The sequence below is a fragment of the Rattus norvegicus genome, chromosome 5, assembly GCF_036323735.1.
Source record: "Rattus norvegicus strain BN/NHsdMcwi chromosome 5, GRCr8, whole genome shotgun sequence".
NCBI classification, from domain to species: domain Eukaryota; kingdom Metazoa; phylum Chordata; class Mammalia; order Rodentia; family Muridae; genus Rattus; species Rattus norvegicus.
Window position 1 is genome coordinate 12924122 of NC_086023.1, and position 20854 is coordinate 12944975.

Sequence of the window (20854 nt, forward strand, 5' to 3'; positions counted from 1 at the left end):
TCTGTTACTCCTAGGTCAAGCTCAGTCCTTCTTCTGTTACTCCTAGGTCAAGCTCAGTCCTTCTTCTGTTACTCCTAGGTCAAGCTCAGTCCTTCTTCTGTTACTCCTAGGTCAAGCTCAGTCCTTCTTCTGTTACTCCTAGGTCAAGCTCAGTCCTTCTTCTGTTACTCCTAGGTCAAGCTCAGTCCTTCTTCTGTTACTCCTAGGTCAAGCTCAGTCCTTCTTCTGTTACTCCTAGGTCAAGCTCAGTCCTTCTTCTGTTACTCCTAGGTCAAGCTCAGTCCTTCTTCTGTTACTCCTAGGTCAAGCTCAGTCCTTCTTCTGTTACTCCTAGGTCAAGCTCAGTCCTTCTTCTGTTACTCCTAGGTCAAGCTCAGTCCTTCTTCTGTTACTCCTAGGTCAAGCTCAGTCCTTCTTCTGTTACTCCTAGGTCAAGCTCAGTCCTTCTTCTGTTACTCCTAGGTCAAGCTCAGTCCTTCTTCTGTTACTCCTAGGTCAAGCTCAGTCCTTCTTCTGTTACTCCTAGGTCAAGCTCAGTCCTTCTGTTACTCCTAGGTCAAGCTCAGTCCTTCTTCTGTTACTCCTACGTCAAGCTCAGTCCTTCTTCTGTTACTCCTAGGTCAAGCTCAGTCCTTCTTCTGTTACTCCTAGGTCAAGCTCAGTCCTTCTTCTGTTACTCCTAGGTCAAGCTCAGTCCTTCTTCTGTTACTCCTAGGTCAAGCTCAGTCCTTCTTCTGTTACTCCTAGGTCAAGCTCAGTCCTTCTTCTGTTACTCCTAGGTCAAGCTCAGTCCTTCTTCTGTTACTCCTAGGTCAAGCTCAGTCCTTCTTCTGTTACTCCTAGGTCAAGCTCAGTCCTTCTTCTGTTACTCCTAGGTCAAGCTCAGTCCTTCTTCTGTTACTCCTAGGTCAAGCTCAGTCCTTCTTCTGTTACTCCTAGGTCAAGCTCAGTCCTCTGGCAGACCTGGGTGCTTCCACCTTTAACCTCTACAGTGCAGACTCTGCAGTGCTGCAGCAATGGTCTGAGACCAAGTCCTGGCCATGCCTTCCTGTAAAAGTACACATCTTCTCCTGCCCTTCGGTACACAGCCAGTGAGTTGTCCTGCTGATTTCAGGTATCTTCCAATTTTCCCACAAAAAGCTCCTCTCAGGACACTGGCTCATGAACTCATAGTATCGTATAGCCACATGAGAACCTATTGGAGTTCCTCAAGTGGAACTGGTGCTTTGGGCTGTTCATCAGTTGATCATTTTATAGAATGACAACTCTATAACCTTAAACCCATGATACACTGTTCTTTATACATTAGGTATTGAAAGAAATACCCATGCCATAATGTAGAAAATTATACAAAAAGCAGACATGGGGCTCAAATGCAGGCCATTTGTGAACAAACAGAAAAAGTAAATTAATGAAGTAATCACCATGGTGGATGATCCCGTTCTCTAGCAATGCTTGTCCCAAGTGAACACCCTCTTCAGGCCTGTGGATTTCTCCAATTTCCAGCAGCCATGAGACAAATTCACTGCAAGGGAAAGATAATGGACGACATAAGGTCTGTGTCTCTCTGAGAATCATGTCTGGTGATGGAAAAACTGTGAAAGGAATCTTAAATACACAAAGCACCATTTTGAGACATTGTCTGGAAGATATTTTTTCTCATGCATAGGGCTCCCAACCACATCAGTCACAGTCTATTCCAGAATCCCTATGTACTAAGCCTCCCCTACATTGAACCCACTTAATAACTGCACTTGGGGAGGTCCTCTTTCTCAAAGAGCATTTGAAAAAGGATTTAGTTAAAAGATGACACTCCCCCACTTCCCCACACCCCAATGTCAATTGCTGTGGAGATCACTGAGATAAATACTCAATAAATACAAATATTTCCAAATAAAATGTTCCTATGTTTATGCTTAAAAAGATCTAACACTTGAATATTTACATTAACTGATGAATGTGATTCAGAATCATTTTTGTTTCTTGCACACAGCCCAGAGTAATGAAGCTATGGCCATTACCAAACCATTCTTTTCCATTGATCCCACAGGTAACAAATACCTTCTATCAAATTATCAAGGGACGCAGAACTCTACAAGTATGTTGGTTAGTTTAAGAAATACTTGTCAAGGCAGGAAAGTGGACAAAGGGCTTTCGATTCTTTTATTAAATAAGAATCATATAAAAGAATGACTAAGCATAAGAGGAATAATAAAAGAAGCAAGATAACTTAAGAAAATAAAAGAGAAAAGGTTTAAGAATGTAAAATACCTTGTAATGATTACAGTCATGGGTTCTTCAACATAAAACTCTAGAATCAAGCCCTGCTTCTTTGCCCTCAAGTTGTATGACTTCTCTCAAGCTGGATGCCTTTATTGATAACACAGGAATGATATTGGGAATATCAAGGTCATAGTGCTGCTACAGGATTGCTTGGGATGAGATATGTCAGCACAGGGCCTGGCACATAATGGCTTCTGACAAAGGCCAGTTGATTGAACTGGTTCATATGAAGCTAAAGCATGATTCTTCATCCAGAGTTCTCTTACTTCACTAAATGCCAAGTGTGGATGAAAAAAAGAGCTGATTTACAGAATGATGTGAAATGGTGGTGTTTTCTTAATGTGTGAGAGAGGTCAGTAAGTTCTCAAGTGACATTAACAATAAAGAAAAGATATTCTATGACTATGTAGTATGCCCATTAAAGGTCCCAAGAAGCCATAACTTTCAGTGAATGTCCAGCAAGTGGACGTATCACCATGGGGACCCTAAAATTATACCCATGAAATTATTACAATATATGCATCCTTATGGTGAATGTTGGGTCTTCCATTTTAAGGGGGAACTAGATCTGTTTTCCTTTGCATTAGCTCTCACCTAAGGGGTATTGACAGATCACAGATGCAATACCTTACTAATGTCTTCAGGCAACTGGGTAGCCCCACTATGAGGATCACTTCCTCAGATGGGCCTACAGTCTGAGGTTTCCTGGCCTACAGTTCAGATGTGGCCACGTGCTGTCTCCTGGTAGCTAAATATCCTAGTGGGTACAGATCCATCAACTTCATGGATTAAAGAGAAACAGAGATTTAACTGCCCCAAACAAATATACAAACCAATAATAGTATCAGGAGTTGAACAAAGATAGATGATTATAGACTGATCTTTGATATAATTCCAGGGAAGTTTTGCAGACAGACTTCAGCATCCACTAACCACATGAATGTGTCAAGTTCCCTGGTCCATAGTTGCTGATTCTTTATGTAACACAATAAACTCCTAAAGATCGCTTGCTGAATTCAAACTTAGATACAGAAAGAAACCAGAGTAGAGACTGGCCTAAGAAGAACCAGCTAAGCAGCTTCACTCCTCACCCAGGGAATCTCATGCACCCAAATGACCAATAGTCTCAGGTTTGAGGCCCCTCAGAGGACAATCTACCATACTCATAATTGATACTCTTCTATTTTGACTCCAGTTGTATTAAATCTCACTAAACAAAAGTTTAGATTATTTTCTCCGAGCTGTCTCATCCCTTCATTTTACACACTCATGCCAGACTCTGAGTCTCAGATCCTGAACACTTCCACATCACATCTATCATCCTGTCCCCAACAGGCATACAGCTACCTGACATTCTTTGCCTGACCACAAGCTCTAATTCACCATGACAACAGGCATGTCAGCAATTGTTAAGACCAAAGGTGGTGACTGGACGGCTCAAGGGGCCCACCGTGACTGCATCTTTGTCAATTACCTCATATCCCTACCATCCAGAAAACGTGGATTAAGAATATAGATTGAAAAATGTTTAGGATAATACCTTTTAAACACAAACCGTGTTAAGGTAGATGATACACCCAAGAGACCAAGCTTACCTTCCCAGGAAGCACTTGGGGAATGTGGTCAGTTTTCTTTTTCTGTCTTTGATCAGATTTCCCTGCTTGCACATCATTTTATACAATTTCTCACCCTGCTCGGAGATCATTACCCAGGTATCTTGCTCCATTCCTAATTTTAAACCTATGAAATAACAGGCATCATGTTAATGCTCTTCTACATAATTTAATTTTAATGAGCCAGTTACATCACATAGTAAATCAAGGTGTACATCATGCCTCACCGCATTCTCATAGTTTCCCAATCCTCTGTTCTCATAGGAAGCAAGAATTTTCACAAAGCAAAACAGCTCCCACTTTATGCACCCACCTTTCCGACGTTCTCTTTCTTTCAAGATAGCTTCAAACCATTCATGCTTTTCTTCAGGGCTTTTAGCCATGCATACGAACCATTTATTTTTCGCTGTGTTGTGTATCTTCCACCCATTCACAACTATGTGCCCACTGCTGTGAAAATCAGCTGAAAAGTAACAATTGAATACCAATCACTACAGGGCAATATGTATTACATCAGCATGAACAGGCAATTCCTGATGAATGATACTCATATACTATACACAGGACAATTAAGGAAATATTTATAGGGTAGGTATGTTCATGGACAGTCATGTTTATTAATGGAACATATCTAACTCAGAATACTGATATATTACATATAATTAGATATTGTATAATAACATATTTTAACCTATGTCCAAAGATATTTATGATTTTTTGAAAATAATAAAGCAACTTCAAGGCATTTTTCAATAACCAAGCATTTTAGATATTAAATTCATTTTAGCTTTCTAATATTTCCTAGAAATATATTCTAGGTTTCAGAAAAAGGACAGTTTTGCTGAACAGATAAGTTTATATTACTTAATGAATGTCGCAGGGCAATAAAGTCAGCAAAAGAATGGTGTACAAAAGTAAAACAAAACAAACAGAAACAGATGCTATCACTACACCAGGATGGGATGGAATCTTGGAGCCCACACCATTCCACATAGTGAAAGTAGGGAGAGAGCAGCGACACAATTTGTCCTTACTAGTCAGTCATGCCCACCAAGCAATGGCTCCAAGATGGAGAAGTGAGGGACAGCCTGATTCAGGGACATCGTTTGTGTCCCATAACGTATTAGGCAGCAGCAGCCAGTACCCAGAGCACAGCCATGTGAATGAGCAGAAACACCCAAGTGCTGCTCCCCCTGGCTTGGCAACTCTTCTGCCAGGCCACACATTTCACTAAGGTTTGAAGGGCAGCGGTGTTCGTGGTGCTCACTCCTTTTCCATTCTGGCCAAAGCACCATGCTATCTTCTGTTAACTGGCTGATCCCCAGAATGCACTCCAGAGTCACTACATGCCCATGTCCTGTCCTTTAAAACATCCCAGTCATATCTGCATCAGTCAAATTATACCAGACCCTGGTCTGTGTTGTATATATGTACGGTGAGCCCAGAAACAGCAACCTTTGGTAGAACAGGGCCTCAAATTTGTAAAAGGAGCTTTGGGGAATCGTTATTTTTACTTAATTCATGTTCATAGCCAATTAAAAATAGCTCACAGTTATGGGTTATGGGTTATAAGATTATGGGTTAGCTATCTTTAAGGGGAATATCAAAATGACTTTATAATTACTCTAGACTTTTATTGAGAAATTTTAATGAATGAGCGAGAATAAAACTAAAACACATTTTCTATTAAAAAATATTTGCAACTGTTCGTTTATGCTTGTCACCTGACAAGGTCCTTACATGTGAACTGTGATCCATTGTTTAAAAGATCCCACATTCGTGCCTGCTTTACCCCCCTCCAGACAAAGAAATCTACAATAGCCATGTTCAGCCTACATGAGAAATACTAGGCCCACTTTAACATTGAGCTCATCATAATCTTCCCACAGCTAATAGTAAACTCAGCTAATAATATCTATTTCTGAAGACTGAAAGAATCAATCTTCTCAAATAACACACCACCTGATATACAAACAGCATTGGGGAAAATCAGATTGTATCATAACAACTGAAATAAATTAGTGTGCACACATATGCGTCATGGATGCATGACACCTGCTAAGACCAGAAGAAGCTGGATAGATCCCCTGAAGCTGGTCTTAGCGCACTTACAGATGGAGTAAAAGTTACAACATGGGTGTTGGGAACCCAATTTGAGTTCTCTTAAGATCAGCAAGTGATCTTTCCTGCTAAGCCATCTCTACAGCCCTGTGTCATATGATTTTAAATGGAAGAATAATGATAATCCATTCAATGTTCAGAAGAGAATTGTTTTCTGTTATGTTTTTAAACTATTATTTGTAATTGTAAATTTATATACGTAGTTCTCACATATATGCATAAATATGGAGCCTCAAGAATGAATATACATATTTCATAAGGTAATTAACATATACAAAATAAGAGATGCTTTCCATTTGCTTTAAAATGCAGCACTCTGTAAGAAGACATAATCACAGCACATTGTTCAAAATATTCCCACTCGGAAACTTGTTCATAAAGATCATTCTCACTAAGGCCAAGGAAAAGGTCGATAGTCTTTCTCCTCCATGGATTTTGTTTGGTTTTGATTTGTTCTGTTGCTAGGATCCAACCCAGGGCCTCTCCAGTGTTAAGCAGTCACCCAATTACTGAGATACACTCCCAACTTCTTTGTCCTCTTTAAGAATTAAAAATATCTTCAAATGAAATAACAGTTAGGTGATTAACACAGAACTTCATAAGCTTCCATGGGACTTAAAGATTAATTTTATAGAAGACATGCAAAGGAGAATTGAACTTAACCCCCACTCATTAAATGTGGAATGTTCAAGTTCAAAAAATCCACCACATCTGATTTCTTATAAAACCAGAAATATTCAAAGGTCAAACCCAAACAAGTCATGAATGACTCTGAAGCCATGTGATCTGGGAGTTCCTTACATTAATTCAGCACCCAGCCTCTGACAGCAATGGAGTTCTTCCAAAAGTGCCCCCTATAAACCTCAGTTGGTACACTGGTAGCCATTTATACACTTGTATTTTAGTAAGAAGGATACTATCCAAGACCTGTACACACATGCTACAAAAGAGTGAGTTACCAAAATATCTGTTCAAAACATCAAATATTAATAATGATAGCTCCATAATGCATCTAGCCCTTGCTCTATTGGTCAACAATGAATTATCAATTCTAAAAGAAAACTTAAAATCACAACCCATTCAGATGAATATTTCATGTCAAGAAAATTAGTTTTGGAATAAATCTTTGATTTTATCAAATGATGCAAGAAAGAATTCTGGCATCCAACACAACATGGGCTATTACTTAGAACAAAAATGGGGAGGGGGTTCAAATATTCCTTTAAAACCCATAAATGTTCTCATCTCTCAAATTTTTGGGATACTAAGATTTCTTTACATAATGTAAAAAATTTGATTTAAGATGTTTTAAAATGTATTAGAAAATATTATGCTTTTCATAACCTAGTTAACATAGTAAAATTATGAGCTTTTAGTTAAGAATGTATTTAGGGACATTTAGAGGGCTCAGCAGGTGAAAAGGTTCCCTACACAAGCCTGCATTTGTGAGTTGGGTCCTTGGACCCACAGAAAGAAAGAGCTGACTTCTGTGGGTTCTGGAGTTCTCTGCACTCTACACTTTTACCCTAACCCACAGGCAAACCCTTCATGTATAGCAGCAGCAGTAGTGGTGGTGGTGGTGGCGGTAATAATAATAACAGCATAGAAAATATTCTACCGAACATGTACAAAAATTACTTTGATCAGGTATCCTTATTTATTCAATTAACTCTTGTAAAACTACTGAACACTATGTGCATGCACTTGGTGAGCACAAATGGGAAAATGACGAGTATCATTAATACTTCTATTTAAGTGAATATTTAAGAGTTTGCATTTTTCAACATTTAAAAATACATGAAAGAAATTATTTTAAAATCTCATTCAAAACGCAAAGCTTAATATTCAGTAATATACTCAATACCTTAAGATGGTTCTAAATATTTATACTAAAACAATGGTTGCACATTTTCTGTTTTAAAGTGATTGGACTTTTAAAATATATCTGAGGCAAAACAAAGCAGTAGTACAATGCTTGCCCAGCCTATGTGTGAAGCTAAGTTTGACACCCACCACAAAATAAAGTGGAAAAAACAAACAAACACACAGATGGGAAAACTATCCTAGAATAAAAATTTCTAGTCGTACCACATTCAAATGTAACCACTGTATTCAAACCTGTGGTTTGCCCAATGAACCATAAACCACTCTTTTAAAAAGTCCGCTGCCTTCATTCGTTCGCTCTGCCAAACCACATGTATAAATTCGTTCTTCAAAGAGCTTTCAAACTTACTAGAAAAGCTAGTCGGTGGAATTTTGCAAATGTTTTCGCTATTGCTATTAATTGGGTATTTTATAACACCACGAACAAACTACTATCCCCAGCAATAATCCTCAAAGAGAAACTAAATTAAAGTCACTGAAATGATTGCTGGAATCCAGATAATGGGTGGATGGCGATCTGGCTACACGCTAAATTACTAACATCCTTACTCAACAGGACAAATAAAATGGAAGAAAACTGGCCAAACTCTTTCACGTTGGAAGGACATACTATCAGTTCATCTATGCTATGGTGTGACCATGATAGAATACAAGTTATTAAGAATTCTAGGGGTTGGGGATTTAGCTCAGTGGTAGAGCGCTTGCCTACCAAGCGTAAGGCCCTGGGTTCGGTCCCCAGCTCCGGAAAAAAAAAAGATTCTAAACAGAATTTATCATAATTATTTACTAGGGGGCTGAAGATTTAGTTTAGTAGTACAGCTTTTCCCTCACAAGTGGAAGGCCGTGGGTTTATGAGAATAATTGAGTTATGTTGTATGTGTCAGTTGGAGGCTAAGCGAGTGTCACAACAGACACAGATATTTCTCCTGCTAGTTTTGAACGAAATCAGGGCGATCAGGTGTCTGATGGAGTTTCTTTCTCCAGGAAGCATTTTTGTCTACACCTATAGTGTATAACAACACTAATTGCTTCTATGATTCAAGTAAACCAAAACTTTCCCATCTGGTTTTCCATCAGAAAGTCCAGGCATCCTCAAAACTTTATCTCAATTCACTCAGTTGTGATCGTGATAAAGTACCGCTGTTGAGTTGGTTTGGATAATTGTGGATAAGGCGGATATCCGGATAAGCCGGATATTGCGGATAAGGTGGATATCCGGAGAGGCAGATAAGATAAGCAGTTACTTGGCAGTGGATATCACAAGTCTAGCCCAGATCTTTCAGGACCATAGGTTCTCATTAAAATCTGAGTTCATTGAGAAGCAATGAAGGCTCTGTGATAGGAATGACCAGGGAAATAGGAAAGGAAGAAAGTTGATGCAGCAGCCCTAAAGGCTCACTGAAAAGGCAGCTTCTGAGATCAGCCCCAATGCCAGCTTCTGAGGCATGGATACCAGGGCCGCATGACTGAACCCTGACCCCTGCTCTCCACCCCATGACTGAAGCCTGGACCCTGCTCTCCACCAAACAACAGAATGTTCCACAGTGACTTTGTTCTGGCATCTGGGCTCAAGTCTCCCAAGACACTGATGAATTTTATTGCTTGTCTTTGAGATCTTGTTCATCCTTAAAAACTCTACGTTTGAATTCCTAAGGAGGAGAGGGTGCACACCTCCAGGCCTTCCTATGTACTTCCTCAGAGGAAGTGAAAGAAGGCATTCATTTGTAACTTGAAGTGCTTTCCATTCCCTGTTTTTTAATCATTAAGACAATGAGATCTGTTTTGTCTCTTTGTAAACAAATTCCAAAGACAAACTTTATGTCATTCACCCAATAGTAGCTTTCACTCCCAAGTCTCTGTCTCTGTCTGTCTGTCTGTCTGTCTGTCTGTCTCTCTCTCTCTCTCTCTCCTTCCCTCCCTCCCTATCCCTCTCTCTCCCTCCCCCCCCTCTCTCTCTCACACACACACACACACACACACACACACACACACACACACACACACAACCTCCCTCCCTACAGAACAAGAAGAAATGAAAGTTCAATTTGTGTTTCTCATATACTCCCCAGAGCGTGGTCAAAATCCCAGTGGCCAACCTTAAAGACATCTGAGGCCTTCTCTCCTTGCTCCCCTGCCAAAAGTCATCAATTGTGGGAAGCTATACTGCAACATCCTGATCACAGTTGTTATGAGTTCTCTCCTCCGCGGTTTCCTCTCTAGGCTGTTACTTTAGGGGGGATTGGAGTGGGGTGGGAGTAGCGGTTGTCACAGCAACAGAGAAGCTAATGAAGGCACTGTATAGTCTGAAGTAGGTGAACAGACAAGTCACATACATTATATACACATACTATGGTATTATCTAGCTACTGATAAGGGATTCTAGTCAGAGTGACAAGAAATCCTTAGTCCCACTGCTTTGCTGGATATGAAGAGGCTTGACTCTACCTTGGGGGGGGGGGTAAATTTAGCTATCTATTAATCTATTCTATATGCTCTTATCATCTTTCCTAATGCAACATTGAAATTATAATGAAAATCATTGGAGAAAAATGTGATTCAATTTACAAATCCTTCACTTTGGGTATATAACCTTTTTTTTTTCCTAAATGATAAACGTAAAATGCATTTTAACTTTGTTTTACTTTATGGTTGTGACTAATCATATTTTCATAAACATGTTTGTAAAGGTCAAATTTTCAAAAAGAAAGTTTACTTCCCTTTAGTAATAAGAAGCAACCCAGCACTTGGGACCACAAAGATCATCCCCAGTTTCCCTCTGCAAGGCAACTGACAACCGAGCCACATGTAACCACTGCATAACAATCCACACCTACAGTCATTTACGTTCTATGGTTAAATGTTATAGAATGAAATTACCATCCTAATAAAATACAACTTAAAGAGAATCAATTCACTCAGTAGACATTTTCTGCACCTGTCTTTTACACTCCCAAATACAAAGTTGCTAATGTCCTATAGCATTAAAGCAAAATAGGCATACTCAGACAGAGCACAGCAGTTATTTTCTTTTCAAATAGTATCTTCCAGCCAACACCATTTACAAGCTAAATAAGGATCCTGCACATCTACATCTCCCCTCTCTCCCCAACCTACCCGTCATACCTAGCAAGGCATGCCTAAGCTTTGACGGGCAAATTATGGCATCAGAAGTGTGCTCACCTGTACCGTCATCCACATTCTCCACTTCCATCACCTCGGTATTGATCCGCCCTCGGAAGACATACCGATGCCCATCCGTGGATGCCTTGCTATTCTTCAGCCGTCTTAAATAAATGAAACCACAAGGCTTTTGTTACTAACTTAATATGGATCTTAAAGTTCTTTGGAAGAAAGTCTCGAATTGGTTAGTATCATAAAAAGTCTGGGGAAGTTGATTTTACTCAAGTCTTCTCCCTCACGATGGTGCTGGTAGGTTGCTGTGCAGGCTGGGAGGAGGGAAAGTGAAGCAGGATCTCATGTATCCTAAACAGGCCTAAAATATGTTATATAACAGGGCATGGCCTTGAACTTCTGATCCTACTGCTTCCAGTTTCCAATTGCTGGAACTACAGGTGTGCATGACCACACCCTATAGAGAGAATTCTGAAATCTTTGTTTCTTAAAAAAAAAACAACAACAACACAGAGAAATATTGTAAGAATATGTTTTCATTTTAATCCCAGGTATGGTGATGTGGAGCAGTTTCAGACTGTCCATAGTAGCTGACTGTGATTTGCCTCATACTCAAGCAGAGGTATAATTTTGCCAGCTGCAGATAGTTTCTGTGATGGTGCGAGGGTTGGAATTCTGTGAACTTTTCAAGCTAGAGACCTGGTAGACAGTGTTGATGGGGGGATCATTGGTCATTCACGGGGCATGGTTGTGGTTTGCTAGTAAAAAGAAGAAACAAAAGAAGAAAGAAATTAGATTCAGATAGCTCTCCCCAACCCTATCCTTTTTTCTCTCCTATCTAGTGATAGGCAGTGAAATCAGGGGGATGAAGGGCAGGAAAAAGGAGGCCCACAACGTAGCAAAGACCAGCTACAAGCAAAAAAGAAAGAAGGAAATTAAATCCGGAGACTCTTTCTCTTTCCCTCCTATCTTTCTTTCTCTTGTATCTAGTGATAGGGGCTGAAACTGGGGGTAAGGTGGTGGGGATAAAGGATAAGAAAAAGAAGAACCAACTACAGTACCCTGTTTATTTGATGCTGGGCCCCTAACTCAGACTTCTTGCTTGCTATAAAATACTCTACCAAGTGAGCACCACCAGCCCTTTATGTATATGAATTAAAACAACACCCAACTAAAATAAAGCATGAAACTAAAGACTATATAGCAGTAGTGGTGTGGTCATGCACATTTCGTCAATGTGAGACTTCAATACCGTGAAGCCTAACTGACAGATGCTGGAAGTTGTTCATTTTAATGCTACATTTGAGTTCTCACACCTCTGATTCTCAATTTTCAATAGCTGAGAATTGTTTTTCAAGACCTGGCAAGCAAACTCAATTAGTTCTTCTGATTCATCTTCAGAGAAACTGACCTTCTGGAAGCTCATATGTAAGTGACAACTCAGATGCAAAAATATATCCTGGGCCCTAGAGACGACTTAGCAGATAAGAGGATTTGCTGCTCCTAGGAAAGTTCTGACTTCAATTCCTAGAAGCAACATGGTCACTCACAACCTCTGTGACCCCAGTTCCAGAGGATCTGGCACCCTCTTGTGGCTGAGAGGGCACTAAGCAACCACACACAGTATACACACATACAGGCAGATTTAAAACTTACATACAGAAAAAGAAATTACTTTAAAAATGTGGGATGCTTCTACTGTTTTTATATGACCACAGTATACTTGTTAAACAAGACTTTTAGTACATTTTCAATATTTCTAAAAGTCTTATTTATTTTTAAATTAATCGACATTAATTTAAAGTAAAAGCTTCACCCAGATCTACCGATGACCACCTGTATCAGAGAACTACACAGTAACATATCAGGATAATCAGACTGGATGGAGGTGTTTTTCTTTTAATTAAGCAGTAAAGGATTAACAAAAGTATTCAAAATTTAAAACCATTCGAGTCAGTCAACAGACTTCAGTTGACCTAGTTTGGAATCTGACTCAACAGCTAAAGTCTGTATAGAATCTAATTCATGGAAATAAAGATACTTAATTTTATAATGGAAGAGCTAGTCATACTGTGCCCATCCACTAGCCCCTCCTCCCCTCCTCTCTTCTAAGTACTGACCTTCCTTGAGGTAGGCAATGGAAACATCTCTGCATACTTCCCCTCCCAGACCTCCTTCCATGGAAAACAAAGAGCTGGTTAATCAGTCCTGACCCCTCATCCATAGTTAGCAGTCCTTCACTTCACTACTAAAAACAACAAATGAATTCATCTGACCAGAGAGCCTGTAGCCCATAGCCATCACCACTACACACTCTAGTATGACTTGGATAACAATCTCTAAATGTCCTCTGCTACAACTCCTCAATAAATGCTCTTAATCAGAAATTTAGGCCATATATATGTCAGAGCCTCTTGGGTCCCCTGCAATGTTTCACCCCCCTTGTCAGACCCTTCTGGGTTTCTTGCAGGGTTTGACCCCTGCTGAGCCCTGCTGATGGATGTGGAAGCCTTTTGTTCCTAACAAAGGAGCAGTCTGGCCTGGTACCCACACACCTGGGTGGTGGTCAATTCATTCCTGCCTTTTGTCTTTTCCGTCTTTGTCTCTGAGATTTAGACTGATCTTCTGGGATTTTTCCCTAGTTTATTCAGGTCACTAGTTGGTCTTTTGTTACTGAAGTCTCGAGCCAGGGTTTCCCACTGTGCTTCCCAGATATTTTGTACCTGGTATACTTGGGGTATATATTTTGGTGAATAAAGTTAGAGGAGGCCCTTCCTCTTCAGGCTTGACACGAATAACCTGTGTGTGTATGTTTCTATAATCCTGCAGGCTTTCACCCGATTCTTGGTACCGTGTTGGTGCAGGCGCCGACATATATGTGTGTGTGTGTGTGTGTATATATATATATATATATATATATATATATATATATATATATATGTGTGTGTGTGTGTGTGTGTGTATGTATATATATGTATATGTATATATATGACTCATATTACATTTACTATAGATTTTTTTCTAAACAGCAAGTATTTATCTGTAAACACGTTTCTGTTGTTTAACTTAATTAACAATTAAAACAAGAAGTTCTATCATTTCATCATTTGTATATTTATGTTCAGTATATTAATATACATGCTTTTATATGTTTTACAAGATAGAATCATGATATCATGAAAGAACATTTCTTAGAAGTTGGTACTCTTTTGTTCAAAAGCAATCACAAGACAGTGGCTTAGTATTCTTAATGATAGTTTTGGTCATAGGCAAAACAATTGTGAATACTCACACAGCACACAAAACACACGAACACTCACACATATCCTCATCCACATATATACATTCACAATATACAACATTCACACAACACATACTCAGATTCACATACAAAAACACAGACATACATTCAGCACATATACACATACAGACAAAATACATATACTCACATACAACTTACACAATACATATTTTTGTATGTACAAACACATATAAATATACCCTCCCTCATAACCACACATACAAAACAAACAAACACTTTCTATAACATGCACACGCACAGAGGAGTGATTCATCATCGGGTCCTATTTTCAAAGCTTTTAATTTTCTTTGTGATCCCACTTGGAACTTAGAGCAGGCTTTTTAATCTTGAATGCTGATACTGAGTTATAATGTGTAAATCTATAGGCAGCTTACACTTGAACATCCTGTAATCTCTCAAGAAAGTAGCCTGACATGAAGATTCGAAGCCAGTTTGTCTTGTGTTATGGAACAGCATCTCTGTGCACATTCATTCTGTCATCCCTGTCTTCTGACCATGTGCTCTATGTTAGCAAGACAATGTACAGTGGCAGAACGCTGCAAACAATGCTAAAATCCAGTGACAGGAGAAGAAGTAATAAACTGTGATTAATCAAATAGGTTATCAATGCAGCAATACAGAACTGGATATTCATTTTGGAAACTGATGAATGGAAAAGGTAAATAGAAAAAAATCTAAATGTACTGTGATTCTGTCTTAGAAAGTCATCAAGCAAAACGAAGTAGCATCTCATTCATTGGAACCACATGGTACACCATAAATCATCTGTACACTCGTCTCTCCTAACATTGATAGCACTAAAAGGATCCAAAGAGATGCCTAATTTAACACATCATTCTTCAAAGAGTGCAAGTGGAAATCCGAAATGAATGCATTGTCCTTGGTTCTTGTGATTACAGTATTATGGGATGTTGAGAGGATTTCAGTTTACTCTGCTCTCAAAGTAGCTCTGGGTCTCCTAAGGCCTATGTATGTTAAGGTGAAGCCTGTAAATGACGTGGGTTGTTCCTGGAATAGACAGTGCACAGGCCTCTCTAATTTTGGAAGAAAGGGGACCTCAGTCTATTTCAGTGGTTCTCAATGTTCCTAACACTGTGACTGTTTACTGCAGCTCCTCATGCTGTCATGACCCCCAACGATAAAATTATTTCATTGTTACTTATAACTCTATTTTTGCTACTCTTATAAATCATAATGTGAATAGCTGATATGCAGGATATCTGATATTCGACCTTCAAAGGGGTCACGCCCGCAGGCTGAGAATTGCTAATCAGGTTATTCCCTTTGTAGCCACTGTGCCTTAAGGATATCTGCCAGACACACAGTAAGATCTTCCCTCCATACTACTTTTTCAGTTAATTTCTGGGAGACCATAATATCACATTACGCCAGCATTTTGTATACTGGTGATAATATTGTGAAAGCTCTGGATTTACACAGGTAGAAGCTCTCAGGACTGCATGATCACAATGGAAGTTCAAATTCATAACTGATAGTGCTAATGAGCTTCAGGTCAAATTCATAACTGATAGTGCTAATGAGCTTCAGGTCAAATTCATAACTGATAGTGCTAATGAGCTTCAGGTACAGGCACAGGACTGGTGGCTCAGGTGTTAACAGGGAAAGGAATGCGGGCCGGAGGTTCTCAATGTGTCACCTACACAAATCCTGAAAATACTGTAGATGGTGATAAAAGCAGACAGGACGGTGATTGGACACTGTGTTCTGTGAGTGTAAAGCATAGGAACCGAATCTCACATTGCTGAATCTCCTGCAGATACAGGAAGAAATGGCTTAGAAGCAGAATTAGGAAAGGGGGAACACACCAACATCTCCCACGGGATATACCTTTTCTTGAGAGAGCTGTTGTGAGGAAATCACAAGGGATAGTGACACACGGTTCTGACTATACCACAGGTAAAGAGAACAGACAAGCAGGCTTGAGTGAAACGGGTTACTGGTAAGTTCTGGGATTCCTGTGGGGATCCTGTGAGGTGCAAATAATAATTCCAACATGTAATTAATTTTATGAGCTTACCTGTGTTTTCTTTTGCAGTATACCAAAAGATTATCAAAAAGAAAAAACACCCTTTCTTGAATATTTCCGGAAGAAATTTTCATTAGGACTCCACACATGAGCATCTCAGTACAGGTGTCGGTAATGTTGGAACCCTGGGGCAGGAAAAGAAAGGATAATTATTTCTGACTGCCTGATTAATATTATTATCTTTGTAGCACAAGCTAGACAAGCACACTGCCTTACCTGCAAGCCTTGACTGGCTTTTTATATGCAATTATTGTCTTTAAATTTCTGCTTTTTTTTTTATTAGTACTAACAGGTAGTCAGGACAAAGTGGTACACAGTGAAGGTGGTTACACTGAATGGTCTCTCCTTCCCATCAGTCTCCAGGTCAGTCTGCATAGAGACTCAAGGCCTACCCAGAGACAACTGAAGCTCCAGCAATAGACATACTAAAACAGGAAGGGAGACCAGCAGGCCTAAGCCTATAGGAAGAACCACAGACAACTCCAGAGATGAGAGAGAAATTTTCCCTAATTAAGAGCACACTAACTGATCATCCAATACCAAATGGTTAGCCTAGAAACTCAAGTATAACAGAGAAGACACAATCACATGCACACACGCGCACACACACACACACACACACACACACACACACACACTTGCACATATATACATGTAACAACAATAACATGAAACAAGGAGGGAGGTCATGAATTTCAAAGGCAACAAAGAGGGGGTATATGACAGACAGGATTTGGAGCCAGGCAAGGGAAGAGAGGAATGATAGGAATGAAATAAATACATTTTAATGTCAAAAATAAAATAATTTTTAAGAAGCTTAAATGATTAGTGGGTATCAATCTAAAGATATCATCTAATTATAGAAAGGAGGAGACAACAGAAGGAAAATGGACTGGAGGGTGACTTAGTGGGTAAGAGCTTAGTTCCCAGCACCCAGGCCATGTGGCTCACAAGACCTTTAGTTCCACCCCTGGGGGATCCAATGCCTCTAGCTGATTCTTTTTTTTTTTTTTTTTTTTTATTAACTTGAGTATTTCTTATATACATTTCAAGTGTTATTCCCTTTCCCGGTTTCCGGGCAAAACCCCCCTCCCCCCTCCCCTTCCTTATGGGTGTTCCCCTCCCAACCCTCCCCCCATTGCCGCCCTCCCCCCATAGTCTAGTTCACTGGGGGTTCAGTCTTAGCAGGACCCAGGGCTTCCCCTTCCACTGGTGCTCTTACTAGGATATTCATTGCTACCTATGGGGTCAGAGTCCAGGGTCAGTCCATATATAGTCTTTAGGTAGTGGCTTAGTCCCTGGAAGCTCTGGTTGCTTGACATTGTTGTACTTTTGGGGTCTCGAGCCCCTTCAAGCTCTTCCAGTTCTTTCTCTGATTCCTTCAACGGGGGACCTATTCTCAGCTCAGTGGTTTGCTGCTGGCATTCGCCTCTGTATTTGCTGTATTCTGGCTGTGTCTCTCAGGAGCGATCTACATCCGGCTCCTGTCGGTCTGCACTTCTTTGCTTCATCCATCTTGTCCAATTGGGTGGCTGTATATGTATGGGCCACCTGTGGGGCAGGCTCTGAATGGGTGTTCCTTCAGTCTCTGTTTTAATCTTTGCCTCTCCCTTCCCAGCCAAGGGTATTCTTTTTCCTCATTTAAAGAAGGAGTGAAGCATTCACATTTTGATCATCCGTCTTGAGTTTCGTTTGTTCTAGGGATCTAGGGTAATTCAAGCATTTGGGCTAATAGCCACTTATCAATGAGTGCATACCATGTATGTCTTTCTGTGATTGGGTTAGCTCACTCAGGATGATATTTTCCAGTTCCAACCATTTGCCTACGAATTTCATAGACTCGTTGTTTTTGATAGCTGAGTAATATTCCATTGTGTAGATGTACCACATTTTCTGTATCCATTCCTCTGTTGAAGGGCATCTCGGTTCTTTCCATTTTCTGGCTATTATAAATAAGGCTGCGATGAACATAGTGGAGCACGTGTCTCTTTTATATGTTGAGGCATCTTTTGGGTATATGCCCAAGAGAGGTATAGCTGGATCCTCAGGCAGTTCAATGTCCAATTTTCTGAGGAACCTCCAGACTGATTTCCAGAATGGTTGTACCAGTCTGCAATCCCACCAACAATGGAGGAGTGTTCCTCTTTCTCCACATCCTCGCCAGCATCTGCTGTCACCTGAGTTTTTGATCTAGCTGATTCTTAAGGAAGACTACTAGCCCTGAGAGGAGAAGAGTGGCCAGAGAGAAGCAGCCACCCCCAGGCATCAACATAACTTAGCTGAGCACAGAGCTGAGCTCACAGCTTTCAACAGCACCACTGGGCTCCAACAGAGCTATGTCTGGCTCACTTCCTACTCACACTTCTAGTCTGTTTGCTGCCACCTAGCCGTCCACACTGGGTGGGGGCATTGAGTCAGATTTAAGAGAGAAAAATAAAAGAATCAAAGTTTTCAATAGGTCTCTCTAACTGGTCTCTTCAGCTAGAGTATTTCAGCTTTAAATGTGTCTAGTTTCTTTTAATCTATAGGTAAATTGCTGGATTTTGTTTAAATCAATGTTTCTATATTTTGGTTTTGATATTTAATATTCAGAACGTTAGGTATAGTCTTATATTTCCACAATAATTATTGACAGGTTATTTCTCCAATGCCGATGAAATGGTCGATCTCAAAACAGATTAGATTAGATTAAAAGCAGGTTAATTAAGAAGCTGCAAGCGAGTTGACTTTTCCCAAGGATTGAGGCCAGCAGAGAAGCCAAGGGGGTGGGGACAGAGAAAGGGCAGGAGTGCAGAGAGAAGAGAAGGAAGAGAGAGAGAGAGACCAAAATGTCTGGATTATATAAAAAGAGCCTCTGGAGGAATAGTGGCCAGCTCCTGGGCTGGAAAGTTCAGGGTTGGGGATAGGGTTGCCAGGTAGGAATTGAGGGATGCTGGGAGAACCTGAAAGCCAGTTCTGCTTTGACATGTAAAATATGTACCTCAGTCCTTTGTGTAGTGGTCTGAAGCCAAACAACTACTAGTAGAGGTTTTACAGTCAATTGCAAATAAAGCTAAATGAAAACAAACCTATTCTAAAGTCTAAAGAAGAAACTAATAAAGAGAAAGTATTATTGTTCCCACTTGCTTATCTATGCTCCAAACATATCTTGTCTTAGAAAACCTCTTCTTTAAATTCCTTTTATCCTGATAGTCCAGAAAATATGGAGATACTGTAAATCTTTACAGTTTGATCAACACTCCTGTGTTCACTGAACCCAAATTACCATGAATGTGAACCTAGGTCTGCATCCAGTAGCATGATTTCTTATTACTCCCTTATAATTATATAATTCCTTATCTTGGGAATAACCACGATGAAATAGCATTTTAAAGAAAGCATGCTCACCAAGAATCAAGGACTTTAAGCTGAATTACTAAACAGTGTCATGTTAATGATAGTCCTTCATCAAAATACCTCATTGTAATCCAGAAATTAGAGCTAAAACCACATAACAGATCCACTGAAAGTGGGGTGAAACTGAGTTCTATGAAATAAATGAGTCAAGAGCCCTGATTAAGCTTCTGATAATCTTCTTGTCAAACGTATATTAATTATTGGTATATGAGCTCAGTAAGTCTAGTAGAGTGCTCCGAAACTCTCCACTTTCTGGCTGTGTTTCATAATGTCCATTATCAACATTTTCTCACAGAAAGTGGCCATTGCCATTCTCCTGGGAAGTAGTATAATAAACTGTGATGGCGTAAGGCATAACTTCAAAGATGAGCAGTTAAAGCATAAGTTGTATATTTTCTTGGCCATAGTTACTACATAAATGCTGAGAAAAACCTAATTTCTTTACTGCTCAAGGGCAGGTAGGGAAACAATACTTCAAAGAACCAGCTATTTTTTTTCCTTAGTTACAAATTTGCAAACCTAAACCTCATTAGCTTATTGTTTTGAGAAATGGGTAAGTTAATTATCCTAACTTGTAAGTCAACAGAAAGGGAATCAAAACTTCAGAAAAATGTTCAGACTCATAGCCACTGCTGAGGTGTGGTTAACACCCCAGAGGTTCATATCCTAGCGATATTGTATTAAGATAGGCTAGGCTGATCCCATGACAGCCTTCACATTGTCAGTTCAGAAGACTAGGCCTAAATTTCTGTTTCCAAGAACTGGGCAAGTCCAGGAAAGTCCAGACCTCAGATCCTGCCCTGTCCCATCACCTGACCTGAGGCAAGGACAATAGGTCAGCAACAGTTTCCAGATTTCCCCAACAACAGTTTCAGACCTCTACACTCCAGCAATGGTTCTGGAATGTCCCTAGAGATAGAGCCAATGATTAAGATAGAGGTCAACTACCCCTCCCTGGAATTCCTCTAATGTACCTTAAATCGGGCCTTCGAGCTCACTGGGATGTCTCCATCGTGGTAGATGGCAGACCCCAGCAGGCTAGACTTCTGCAGAATA

The 20854-nt window shown here is 40.0% G+C and overlaps 1 protein-coding gene across 1 annotated transcript in view; it reads right to left on the bottom strand.

Annotated features, from left to right (window-relative positions):
* The window catches only part of Prex2 (phosphatidylinositol-3,4,5-trisphosphate-dependent Rac exchange factor 2), a 315395-nt gene that overhangs the window by 203439 nt on the left and 91102 nt on the right, over nt 1-20854 (bottom strand). Inside the window, exons 7-11 of the mRNA NM_001393795.1 lie at nt 16394-16527; nt 11082-11185; nt 4210-4359; nt 3879-4023; nt 1425-1525 (exon numbers count right to left, since the gene is read on the bottom strand). Coding sequence (NP_001380724.1) covers nt 1425-1525; nt 3879-4023; nt 4210-4359; nt 11082-11185; nt 16394-16527 — 634 coding nt within the window. The remainder of the gene's footprint in view (nt 1-1424; nt 1526-3878; nt 4024-4209; nt 4360-11081; nt 11186-16393; nt 16528-20854) is intronic.